Source organism: Chenopodium quinoa, unplaced genomic scaffold (assembly GCF_001683475.1).
Source record: "Chenopodium quinoa cultivar QQ74 unplaced genomic scaffold, ASM168347v1, whole genome shotgun sequence".
In the NCBI taxonomy this organism is placed as follows: Eukaryota; Viridiplantae; Streptophyta; class Magnoliopsida; order Caryophyllales; family Amaranthaceae; genus Chenopodium; species Chenopodium quinoa.
Genome location: NW_018743074.1, coordinates 395,421 through 407,874, shown reverse-complemented (window position 1 = coordinate 407,874; position 12,454 = coordinate 395,421). Strand labels below are relative to the sequence as shown.

The 12,454-nt window shown below is 32.6% G+C and overlaps 1 protein-coding gene across 1 annotated transcript; it reads left to right on the top strand.

Moving 5' to 3' along the window:
- The first annotated feature begins 2,763 nt into the window (after positions 1-2,763).
- LOC110731543 (photosystem II 10 kDa polypeptide, chloroplastic-like) lies at positions 2,764-5,208 on the top strand. Its single transcript, XM_021911398.1, has 5 exons — positions 2,764-3,001; positions 4,119-4,177; positions 4,448-4,503; positions 4,741-4,793; positions 4,962-5,208. The coding sequence occupies exons 1-5, from the start codon at positions 2,842-2,844 to the stop codon at positions 5,054-5,056; spliced, it is 423 nt and encodes a 140-aa protein (XP_021767090.1). The 5' UTR covers positions 2,764-2,841; the 3' UTR covers positions 5,057-5,208.
- Positions 5,209-12,454: the final 7,246 nt, after the last annotated feature.

The following is a 12,454-nucleotide window of genomic DNA, read 5'->3' as shown; positions in this document are numbered from 1 at the left end:
ATGTCCATAGTTTTTATTTTATTTTATTTTTTTTATATATATATATTTTTTTAATTAAAAAAAATAATCTAAATATCAGGCCGTATGGACAATAATAGCTACTCTGTAATTGGACTGGCATTCCCTGTTCGAAACTGGGACCCACTCTAACAGTTATAAACTGTAGTTGGGGCCGCCCTTAACCAATCATAGCTAAAGGTAAACCACAAAAGGTAATTAAATAGTGTCACACAACAAAATTAATACGAGTATTCAATAATGTATTAAAATTAATATTTGCTCTTTAAAACAGATTTCTAATTAGATTGAAGATTATCATGAATTCCATAATCTCATCCAACAACTGCCTAATTTTTCCTGTCTCGGGGGAAAAAAAGAAAAGAAAAAAGGGATTTCCGTGATAAATATAGTTAATCACATTACACATAAAAGAGAAAATAATGGTCTGAGGACAAAGATGGACTGACCAAGGCTATGAATATGGACTGCTTACCCCATTTGAACGTTTCTAAATGCAAAATGTTTTAAATAAGACGAACTTTCATTAATTTATTGTCAGCGGATTAAAGTAATCTATTTATAGAATGAATTTTTTCCTTAAAAAACATTTATAATGTACGTATTAAATTAATCATAATGCTAGCCTTTATATATAACATGATCCATTGGAAAATACAAATTAAAATCCAATAAAACTCATTGGCTGTGTTTGGTAAATAGCTTATTTGAGCAAAAATTAGATTATTTGACCAACATTAGCTTATTGACTATTAAATAAGCTAAGTTAGGGTGTTTGGTGAAAAGCTTATTTAAAGAGCTTATTCCACTAAATAATCTCTTTTTTCAAAAAGTTCCTTTAAGGAGCTTTTTCAATAACTTATGATGAAATTACACTTATACCCCCATTTAATATACTATCCAAACCTAAACTACCTACCTCACAATTAGCTTTTTAGTCGTTTCACATTCTCAAACAACTGTAAGCAATCAGCGATTTACCAAACACTTTTATACAACCAGCTAATAGAATAAGCTAGTCAAATTGGTTAATACAATTAGCTAACACAATCAGCTTCAACTTTCACCTTTTCACCAAACACGACCATTATAAAAAAAAATAAAAAAAAATAATTACCATTAAATGGGTTAAAGTTAACATAAAAATTGTTTAAGTTACTCTCGTAGTGATTGTCTTTCAATTAAATTAATGAAAACCCGCTTCTAACAAGATTTATTAAAGGCATACACCTTTAAAGACTTTTACCAAGATTTTTTTTTTTTTTTTTAAAGTGTCACACTATTCATTTTTGCCGATTTTAAGTGTTACACTCTATTTTAATATTTTATCTGCATTCTCTTATAGTCTCCATCCAAAGCCTCTACTAATTATTTTATTATTATTTATTTCTCTTTCAAATCTCTTACTTTTCAATAAAATATTAACCCCGAGGGGTGAGGTGAGGATCAAGCCCAAGTCAATCCTAAGAGAAATGGAGGGACAAATTAAACCGTCCCTCCACTCCTGAATCCTCCTCCATTTTGTTTATATGTTATGTATATTAAGGTCAACTATTTGGCAAAAACAATATCGGCCAAAGTGTAACACTTAAAAAGTTAAAAGAACGGTGAAAGTATTATTATTCCCACTGTTTTCTATCAAATGCATCACTTGCTTAATTTGAGGGGTTTTTTTTTTTAATAATTTTTTTAAAAATGAATCACTTCTATATTTAGTAACTTTATACCACATTTTATTATTTATCTATTTTCCTTAAAATTTCACCTAAAATATTTTATCATTTTTCTCTCTTTTATGGCCTCATCTTAAATAATAAAAAAAACTCTTCTTATATTAGAGTAAATAAAAAAACTCCGTGTAATTACAACTGATGCACAAAATAAAAATAAAAAAAAAAACAAAACCAATGGGAGTAATAATAATGCCAAAAAATAATTTATAATGGAAGGAAATGAGTAGCCACCTCTTTTTCTCTCTTCTCTCTCCTTTCTCCTCTAGGGTTTTACTTTTCTTAGCCATTCAGGTCGGAAATAGTCTAATTTATTCGGAAATTAGACTATTTTCAACCTTTTTCTTTAATTTTATTAAGTTTTTGCTTGGTTTGCTTTTTTGTTTTGCTTTGTTTTGTTATCTCTATTTGTGAAAGTCTGTCCCAATTTTTTAGGTTATTTCCAATTTTCTGGGATTTTGATTCTCATCTATATATTAATGAGAATTTTATTTTTAGGGTTCGGATGATAACTGGGAATGTAATTTGAATTCATATGGGTTTAGGGTTTGTCATCAACTTTACGATCAAAATATTAGAGCATATTGCGAAGGTTTCTACTTGAAAAGCTGCAAAGACATCGAAAATCACTGCTCGCGTCAAGATTGAAACGGTGGAGGGTGAGCTATGCCAAATATGCAAATTAGTTATGATTTTGATCGAAAAAGTTATGTTAATTTCTCTAAATTTGTGATTTACAAATCTTTATTATTATTATTATTATTATTGTAGATGCCGTATCCGGTATGACTATTTATTAATGATATTATTTCTTCCGTCAAAAAAATAAAATAAAAAATAATAATGCCAAAAAATAAAATGATAAATCGTGAGGAATAAAAGGCTAAGAAATGAGATTTTAGATAATGTTGGTAATATCATATCTTAAACACATCCACATATTCTATGCCACGTGTATAAACCACAATCACCATTTTTGTACTTGGTAACATTGAGTAGCTTTAATAATAGCTCTTGTACATACAATTGAAGCTAGAATACACATTAGTAAAGGAGCAATTACACAGAAAAATAATTAAGGAAGCAAAAAACAATGGCAACCTCAGTGATGTCTTCATTGAGCTTGAAGCCTTCTTCATTGGGTGTTGAAAGTAAGGCAGCAATCAAAGGTTTGCCTTCTCTTTCAAGATCTTCCGCCTCTTTCACTGTTCGTGCCAGTGGTATCAAGAAGATCAAGACTGACAAACCCTTCGGTATGTATTCAAATTTTGATATCTAGTAGATGAATAAAATACGTAAAAACTAACTTTTAAGTTCATAATATATGGTGTTTTCATAAACAATTTTTATATAGAGCAGTTTTAACTTTTTTTTTTTTTTTTAGGTTAATTAATTGTACAATAAGTTGTATGACGGACATACATTAATTTTATTGTAAGACGTTCAATTTAAGGGTAATTTTAACCTTTTTTTATGGTAACCTTAACCCCTATTCAAAAAAAAAAAAAAAAAAAACCTTAACCCCCGTTAAGGGTAATTTTAAATTTTTATAAGTTTGATTGTATTTTAATATGCAATTTCTAATAAATACATGATTTGAAGGCTGAAGGCTAATATGATTAATCTAATACATCATAAATATATTTTAAGGATAAATTTTTGTTATAAAAATGACAACTTTTGTAATATAAATAACTTTTACCCGTCTTACAATAACTTAATTAAAATCCGTTTTAATTAAGAATTTACTCCGTATGTAAACTGTAATTTGTGTAGATAAAGAAAATCAGTTGCATGTTTTTAGGAGTAAGCTGTAGCATAATATTCATTGTAAACTATTAATATAAAATATTAGAAACATTTAAGAGTGATGAGAAATGATTTTGGATGGAAAAAAGTTTTGTTCATATATAGGTATATAGATAGATAATTTTAATTTAGTTTCTTATAGATAATTAATTATAAGTTGTGTAAATACAGAAAAGCAGTTGCATATTTTTTTAGGACTAAGAGGATAGTATAATAATTATTGTATACTATGGAGTATATTTCCATTGATAAAACACTTAGAAGTGATAAGAAATGATTTTAGAGGAAAATTTTCGAAAAAAAGTTATGTTGTAGTATATACACGTACTATGTAGTAGATTAAAATAAACTACGTAAAAGTGTAGAAATATTTAACTGAAATCGTCATGATAATAAAAAAAAAATATATTGATTAATTTCTTATTCAAATTAATGAATCTACGGAAAAAAAAAAGGTAAAGCTTAAGAGAGGAAATTCACCCTCTGTAAAATCTCCACTTTAATATACTCGTAAAAGATACATACGAGATGTTAACAAAATATTATTGCTAATTTATGTAGGAATTGGCGGAGGCATGGAATTGAGGGATGGTGTTGATTCATCTGGAAGGAAGGGAAGGGTAGGTGTTTTGTCCATGACAAAATTCTTACTTTATTTTTTATTAGATGTGTTACTTTATATTTCACTTTATATTTCTTATTTCCTAGATATGCATACTTTAAATTAAATTCTAGTTTTTTAAATTTTTTTTTAATTTTTTTTTCTTCAATATTTTCCATTTTGGATAAACTTATTAGAAATAATTTTAATAAAAGTGTGAAGAGTTGAGGGTTATATTGATTCATTTTACCTTTTTGTATATTGATGTTCTATTTGGGAACGAATGCAGGGCAAAGGTGTTTACCAATTTGTTGACAAATATGGTGCCAATGTTGATGGTTACAGGTTAGGGAGTCTACTATTTTCATTTTTTTTTCAAGAGTAGTTATAATATTTCTTAAAAATGTCCTTAAATAATTAAGTATTGTATTAAGACATTGATTTTTTTGTTAAAATCATCTCAATATCAACATTTTACGATTTATACTTATTGTTAATTAAATTTATCATTGGTCTAAATATAGAAAGACATTGATTTACGAGTATTTTCCAATTTCTTACTTTCACCCTAATTATGTGCAGTCCAATCTACAACGAGGAGGAGTGGTCACCTAGCGGTGACGTCTACGCTGGAGGTGTGCTTCATTTTAAACGCTATTGCAGAAATATATTTGAAATTTACATAATGGCTTTAACATAAAAAAATATTGCAGAAATATTTTTGAAATTTAATAAAAATGATTTTATGTACTTTTAAGTAAATCATGCTAAAACTAACTTATTTTTATTGGATAAACTTGTAGGTACTACTGGCCTATTAATTTGGGCTGTCACTCTAGCCGGACTCCTTGCTGGTGGTGCATTGCTTGTTTACAACACAAGTGCCTTGTCTCAATAAGCAATTTTATGTTAATTTTGTGTATTACGTTTATTGATTAGCCAATTATAAACTACAAAAATGACATGCAAAATACTTTGTGCAATCATGGACCATATTTAGTAATTAATATGTGCAATATCTTATGGTACTACTTGCATTTACGAGCAAAACTAATTGTTCTAGTTTATAAGGATTTTTGTAGATAAAGTTTAAACTTTTGAGGAAAGTTACAAATTATTCTAGACTCTCGACCTAAATACATTTTAGATAAAACGTATTTCCGATACTCACTAGTTAAACACATTTTATATTATTTAAGTTTAGATAAAATAAATTAAATCGAATACAATGATAGCTATGGCTGAGTATTAGTATTCTTAATTTGTATATATATTAAAAAAAAAATAGTATTCTAAATTTAAAAGTTAAACTTGAGCTTTATGGTACTCTCTCATCTCATTTTATCCATTTAAGTCAGAGTATGTTTATTCAACAAAAAGAGGCAAGTAAACATGCATTAAACGTTTGGTTTTATTTTCTTTGTAACCAAAGGGTGGTTTTACGGCTCTTCATGCATGAATCAATTAACATGTACACGGTTTCAAAAAAAAAAAAAAATAACATGTACAGAAATCTTATTTGTAGTGTCAATCCATAGTGTAAAATAATTTGAGTCATTAAACTTTTATTTGATATTGACCATATTCGAAAACACAACTTGACACGTACTCATGAATCATGATTACTAAAAGAAGTAATTAGCCACTCACACAGGGACTAATACCAATATTAAACTAATAATGATATTCATAGTAAGATGAGTGTACCATAACCAAATATGGAACACAAATAATTACCAAATTTGGCTAAAAGAAAGAATTTACTAAGATTAGCAAATAATGAAGAATACATTACGACAAGAATAAAAATTACTATGTTAAAACAAGGTGAAATGTTGAGTAATACATAAGTTATGACAAAATTAAATAAGACAACTTATAATATATTACGATAAGTGTTAGATGATTACTTTTAGTGCAACAAGTTTTGATGATGAAATAGAAATAGTAGTGAAATATCATGTGAAAAAAAAATAAAAAATAAAAAATATTATCAAAAATAATACCCCTAAACTTCCAAATCTATACAAGATTACACGTCCAATAAAACAAAAACATCCATAGCCAATAAAACTAAAAACAAAAATAAATGGTTTAAAAAAAAGAACAAAAATAATACCCCAAATATCATGATAATAAATAAATACTCGTAAATAAATAAAGGAATAATACACTTTAATAATTCCAACTTTTCTCAATTTACTTTAAATAATCCCAACTTTTGATATTCTGTAATAATCCCAACTTTCACCTAAGTTTTCTTTCTTTTTAATCACAAACCGGTCAACAAAAATCAATGACTTGGTATTCTAGGTTACCTGACACGTGTCAGGTTGTGATTTGTCAAAAAATAAAAAATAAAAAAACAATAAAAAAAGAAAATGAAAAAACTAATAATTTTGCCACATGTCACATGTTTTAGTGGTTTAACAAATTAAAAAATTAAATTAAATAAAAAAAATAAAAATAAAAATTAAGCCAACCCCAACCCCCATCGGTCGACAACTTCCCCTTCACATCCCCACCCACAAAACCAACCCCCTTCCCTGTCGCGCTACTGGAAACAACCCTCCTCCCTCTCCCCACCGCCGAAACCGCCCCCTTCCCTCCGCCTATCGCCGAAACAAGCTGTAATCAAACCTTCGTCCCTGAAACCACCACCTACAAAATAACCGTTAACTAAAACCCTCGCTAACCAAAACCACCACCCACGAAACCACCGTTAACCAAATCCACCACCCTCGAAACAATCGTTAGCCAAAACCCCTGATATCACCGTTAACAAAAACCTTCGAAAACAACATCAAGGGTTTTGGTTGACGGTGGTTTCGAGAGATGGAGATTTATTATCCTGGGTTGTTTCGGGGGTGGAGGGAGGGAATGGGGGCAGTTTCGTGGGTTCAGAGAGGGAGGATGGTTTTTCCGGTGATTAACTGTGGCCTGTGGGTGGTTCCAGTATGGGAATGACCGGTTGGGGAAAGGGGAGGCCACCAGCGTGGTGGCTGGTGGTTTTTTTTTTTTTTTTTTTAACTTGATTTAATTTATGTTAAAAAAATAATTTAATTTAATTTTTGTTTAAAATTTTTTTTAGCCAATTAAAATGCAACACGTGGCAGATAATTTTTTTTAAAAAAACATTTAACCTTTTGTTCAGGTTACCGGTAATCATGATTAAAGAAAGAAAACGTAGGTAAAAGTTGGGATTATTGTAGAATAATTAAAAGTTGGGATTATTTAAAATAAATTGAGTAAAGTTGGGATTGTTAAAGTGTATTTTTCCTATAAATAATCCATTTTTTTAAAAAAAAAATTATGTACAATAGCTAATTCGACTGTTATTCCTTGTTTGAATAACAGTCATATAAACTGTACATAGCTGCCCCCCCCCCCCAGCCAATCATAGCAAAATAAAACACCACAAAATTAAATTAAATAAAAAGGTAACTATTCAAAAATAATCTTCAAGAATGTATTAAAATATGTTTCATAATTATATACTACCTCTGTTTCATGTTACTTGCAACAATTTCCTAAAACGGATGGTTCACATTACTTGCAACATTTTTTTTCTTTCCTTATTTAGTAAGTTTTTGGGTGAGATTTGACCAAAATGCCCTTACTTTTTTTTTAAACCGACTTACTTTTACTACTAACTATATCAAATTATCTTACACACATGATTAATTAACCTAACCCTTCCCACCAAAATTACCCCCACCCATTTAAAATTAACCATCTTCCCAACCACTTCATCAATGAAGATGGTTGGGTTCTCAAATTTCCGAAGAATTCTCTAGAATAAAAACCCAAACCCTAGGTTTTTCTCACTCCCTCTCTCTTCTCAGCCGATCTCACCCCTTCTCTCTCTCTTCACTTTTTGGGTTTCCTCTAATCTTTCTCCTCCATTAGTGTCCTTGATTCTCTTTGTTCTTCACAATGACCACTCCAAACGACGATCATCCTGACCTTTTCTGCTACGAAGCACTCGAATATGGCGGGTCTAAGCCTAAGGCTCGCTCTCAAGCCACCACCAGATACAAGCCTTAACGAGGAACTGGGGTTATGAAGAAACTAGTTCGTCGCGCTTCACTCATTGCTAGGAGGAAGATCCGAGGTGCGAATCTCACTGAGTACATCTCCAGTGATGAAGACGAGAAGCCAAAGGCGGTTCTTGAGCCTAAGGTTGAAGATCTACCACCTAAGGCCTCAAATCTTGTTGAAATTGTTGTGAAGGAGGAGACTGTGGCTGATGTGGGGGCCCCTCAAGGTGTTGATGAGGTGGGTGAAGCTGGACATGAGACTAGGGAGACAAACCCAGGAGGTTTGGCGGCTGGAGAGGTGCTGCAGCCTTCTGAGTCCCCTCAGGTTGAAGGCGGAAGTACTGCTTCCTCTGGTGCAAAACGCATCAGATCTGGGCTTCTTGATGGTATGGAGCTTGATGATGTTTATATGGCGTACTTGCCGATTTACTACCCTTAGTACTATATCCCTCCTAATTGATTCACTAGCGTAATCTCTATACCCTACTCTTTGTTGATTTTTTATTTTATTTTGTTGTTCATGGTTGATGACATGATTTTGATGTTGATGATTGATGTTATGATTTAGTTGTTGATGGTTGAATCCCCTATGGTTATCTGTTTTGGCCTTTTAATTATGCTTTTTCGAGTGATTCTGCACTCATTATGCGCAGGTTATGCTTAATTGATTATGGTTACCTGTTTTTGGCTATCTGGGTTACTTGTTGTTGTTGTTGTTGGATAGTCTTTCTTAATTGAGTCCCCTACAGTTAAATGACTTTGCACTTACCATCCTATATTTGGATTTTTGTTGGGTTCATTTGAGCCAAAGGTGGTTCTGTTGGTGTTGATCAACCACCTTAGATGGCCTAATGGTTGTTCTGTTGTGATGCCTTGAGTCCCCTGTTCTTGATATGGTGTAGATGCATTGATTCCCTTGCCCCTAATTATGTGACATCCAAATGATGAAGGGACTCAACTGATAGCTATTTGAGTAGGTTGGATGCTCTGGTTACCTCAGATTGAGGTTTCCATTGAGGTACCATAACTCAATGATGCTTTGATTGAAAATAAAACCCTATTTGAAGGATATTGTGTACAAAAGTGTTGGTTTTATCATTAATGTGAAAAGGGTGTCATTTTTACAAAACACCTTGCATACATGACTGCCTAAGAATGTGTCCTAAGTATTTACCAAAATACACCTAACCAGTACGTAAACAAAGCAAAAAATAAGTTTAGGTTTTATTGGTTATGTGTGGCAGTCAATGAGTTCCCCCAAAAGCTCCCATGCATCTTTGTTGTATTCAATCTGCATCCACTTCCATATGTGCTTCTTCTTGACTAGTTGTTGGGATTGATATTGTGTTCAGATCATTCACCACATTTGCAATGAGTTTCCTATCAACTTCTAGTAAATCTGGAAGTATGCCTAGTCTGTCAAGACTTCTTTTCTTCATGTGTGGTGGTGTGTAGTTGTTTCCCCCCTGCCTTGCTAGTACTTCAACCATGCATGATTGAAGTGTGATCCATGAGTACTTGTTTAGAGTAGGATCAAATTCTGCAAATGCTCTATCCACTTCCTTGATAAGATCATCTAAATTCTTAGGAACTGATAAGTATTGGAGTGATTGAATGACATTGAAGAGTCCTTAATCTAAAACATTCATGTCTGGTGACTGTGCTGGTTGAAAAATAAACTGTATGTTGAAACTATTTGCTTGTGTGGCTGCTTGGAATTCTGGATATTGTGGAATCTGATGTGGTCTAGCATTATCCCACTGGATGGTTATATCCTTGGGCAGGTGTGAGGGCCATTGCTCATGTAGTGTAGGCAACACATGGTTCAGCAGCATGTCCCTAATTGCTTCCTTGTTTATACTCTGCACAGCCTTTGCCTCTAATGTGCCCTTGTCTCTGTTTTTGCTTTTTTTTTTTCTTTTCCATTTCATACTTGACAAAGGGAAACAACCCATACTTCCCATCATGCATCAGATTTTTGTGTTCATCATACACTGGCTTGCCTATCATCCCCATAAACATGGCCTTGATCTTGAACCTCCTTAACTGTTGTGCTTTGTATGGGTCCTCTTTAGGAAGAAGATAGAATGTCCTTGTTTATGGGTTTATGTAAAACCACTTCTCATCAATGTGTGTTACTTGTTGCATATCAATGAAGGTGGGGTCCCCTTTAGGTGGAATGGGGTTGATATGACTAAGAACCCACTTCATTCTTGCTATCTTATGGTTATATGTTAGTGCTTGGTGATTGGTGCTTGTGTGTGTTATTAGTCTACCCTTTGTCCTTAACCTATGCAATGTTGACTTTGAAATATGAAGGGCTGCAGCATAGCCCCTCTCTGTGGTTCTCTTGTACAAAGGGACTGATGTGAGAAATTCATCAGTGTACTCTATAGGTTTTGGACCAGTTCTGCCTAATTTTTTTTGTCCTAACATCAACAACAACTCCCTCTTCTATGTGATTTTTAATTACCTAGAACCATCTTGTTGTTGTTGATCTGTGAACATGATGTTTTCTGGCCAAGTTGAATAAAACCCTCATGGTAATGAGTCCCCCTCCATGTTAAGCAAGATCTCATCAACTAGTTGCCTTTTTTCCTCTACTGTCATTTCCCTACAGTTTCTGCCATTATTATGAGCTTGAGCAATATATTCATCATCATCATCAGCATCATTACCATCATCTGCATATGCATTGTTGGCTTGGCGTTGTTCCATATCTGGTTCATGATATACTGGATCTTGGTGTGCAATTTCTGCTTCATTTATGGACTGTTGATATGCTGCCATTGCTTGCTCTTCATCGTAAAGTTGGTGTAAACCAAAAAAGAGTTCTTCAAAGAACTCTGCCATGAGTCCCTTCACTTTTGTTTCATGATGGTAGATGGTGATGAAGTGGCGGCTGGAGTTTTTTGATGGTCTTCAACGGAGCCCAAATTCAGTACGTATGGATGCTGCTTTTGATTAACACAACAATTATAATTTAGGCTAATTATGCACTAATTGTAGGTTGATGTAATTTGTAGGCTGCCTTGTTTTATAAAACTTATCTGGTTTGCTTTTAATTAAACAATACTTATGGTTTCCCCCTCCCCCCTCCTCAATCCCTTGAAACAGAAACTAAGAATTATGATTGCAGATTTGGGGACTCCCTTTTTTATAAGGGCCTTTTAATTTGAATTTAATGAATAGTAAAAAATTAGGGGTATTTGACACTTGTTTGAATTTTCAGTGAAAAATAAGGAGGGAAAAAGGTTGGAACCAAAAATGGTCCCCTCCTTTTTAAAAGCCTGCAACTTTTGGGTGGGAAATAATCCACCCAAAAAAATTTCTCACTTGATTTACTTTTAACAAAGTTGAGAGCACAACATTTTCCTCCTTTTTAACTCTACTTACCCTTACCTATCATTAAAACCCCTTAAAAGTTTTGTCAAGGAGTCCGCAAAATCCCTTATTGTTGAAAGTAACATGAACCGGAAGTAGTATATAAAAAAAATCTAAATCAGAAGATTATCATGAATTCCATAGCTCATTCAACAACTTCTTCATCTTTTCTTCTCCCCAAAAAAGGAAAAAAAGAAAAAAAAAAAAGGGGGGGGGGGGGGGTTAACCATGAAAAGTAAGGTAAATCAGATGCGCATACACGAGAAGAAAATACAAGTAATGGAGTTCCGACAAATTTGGACCGACCAAGGCTATTATGACTATGGACTGGTTGGCCCATGTGACTATCTTCAATTGAATGGATGTTAAGTTACTCCGTAGATCTTGTGAGACAACTCCCAAGTGGCAGCCATTCAATGTAATCATGTACTCACACACCAAATCCGTATGTACTTTCTCCAATTTTTTTTTATTTGTAACAAATGAATTTTTTATTTCACATAAAATACTTTTTGTTGCATATAAAAAAGAAACCGGAAATAGTAGTATGTAGTAAACTCCATCCGTTTCAACTTGTGGCGAATAAAGTAAGAGAGAGATGGAGTAAGAAAGAAAAAGTATAAATAAATATGGATTAAGAGAATAATATAGCAAAGGTGATTTACCAGAAATAGAATAAAAAAAATGGTCAAACTTCTATTTTTGAGGGCCTGCCATAAACCACCCGACTGGACGGCCTGCTTGATTGCAACTTAACCGACTCACGATGACATCTACTACTATCCAAGAATGGTAGAAGGCCATCAAGGGTCATTTCAAAGATATCACAACCATATTTTTGCTTGTTTACAATGTTCGAAATTGACTTATTC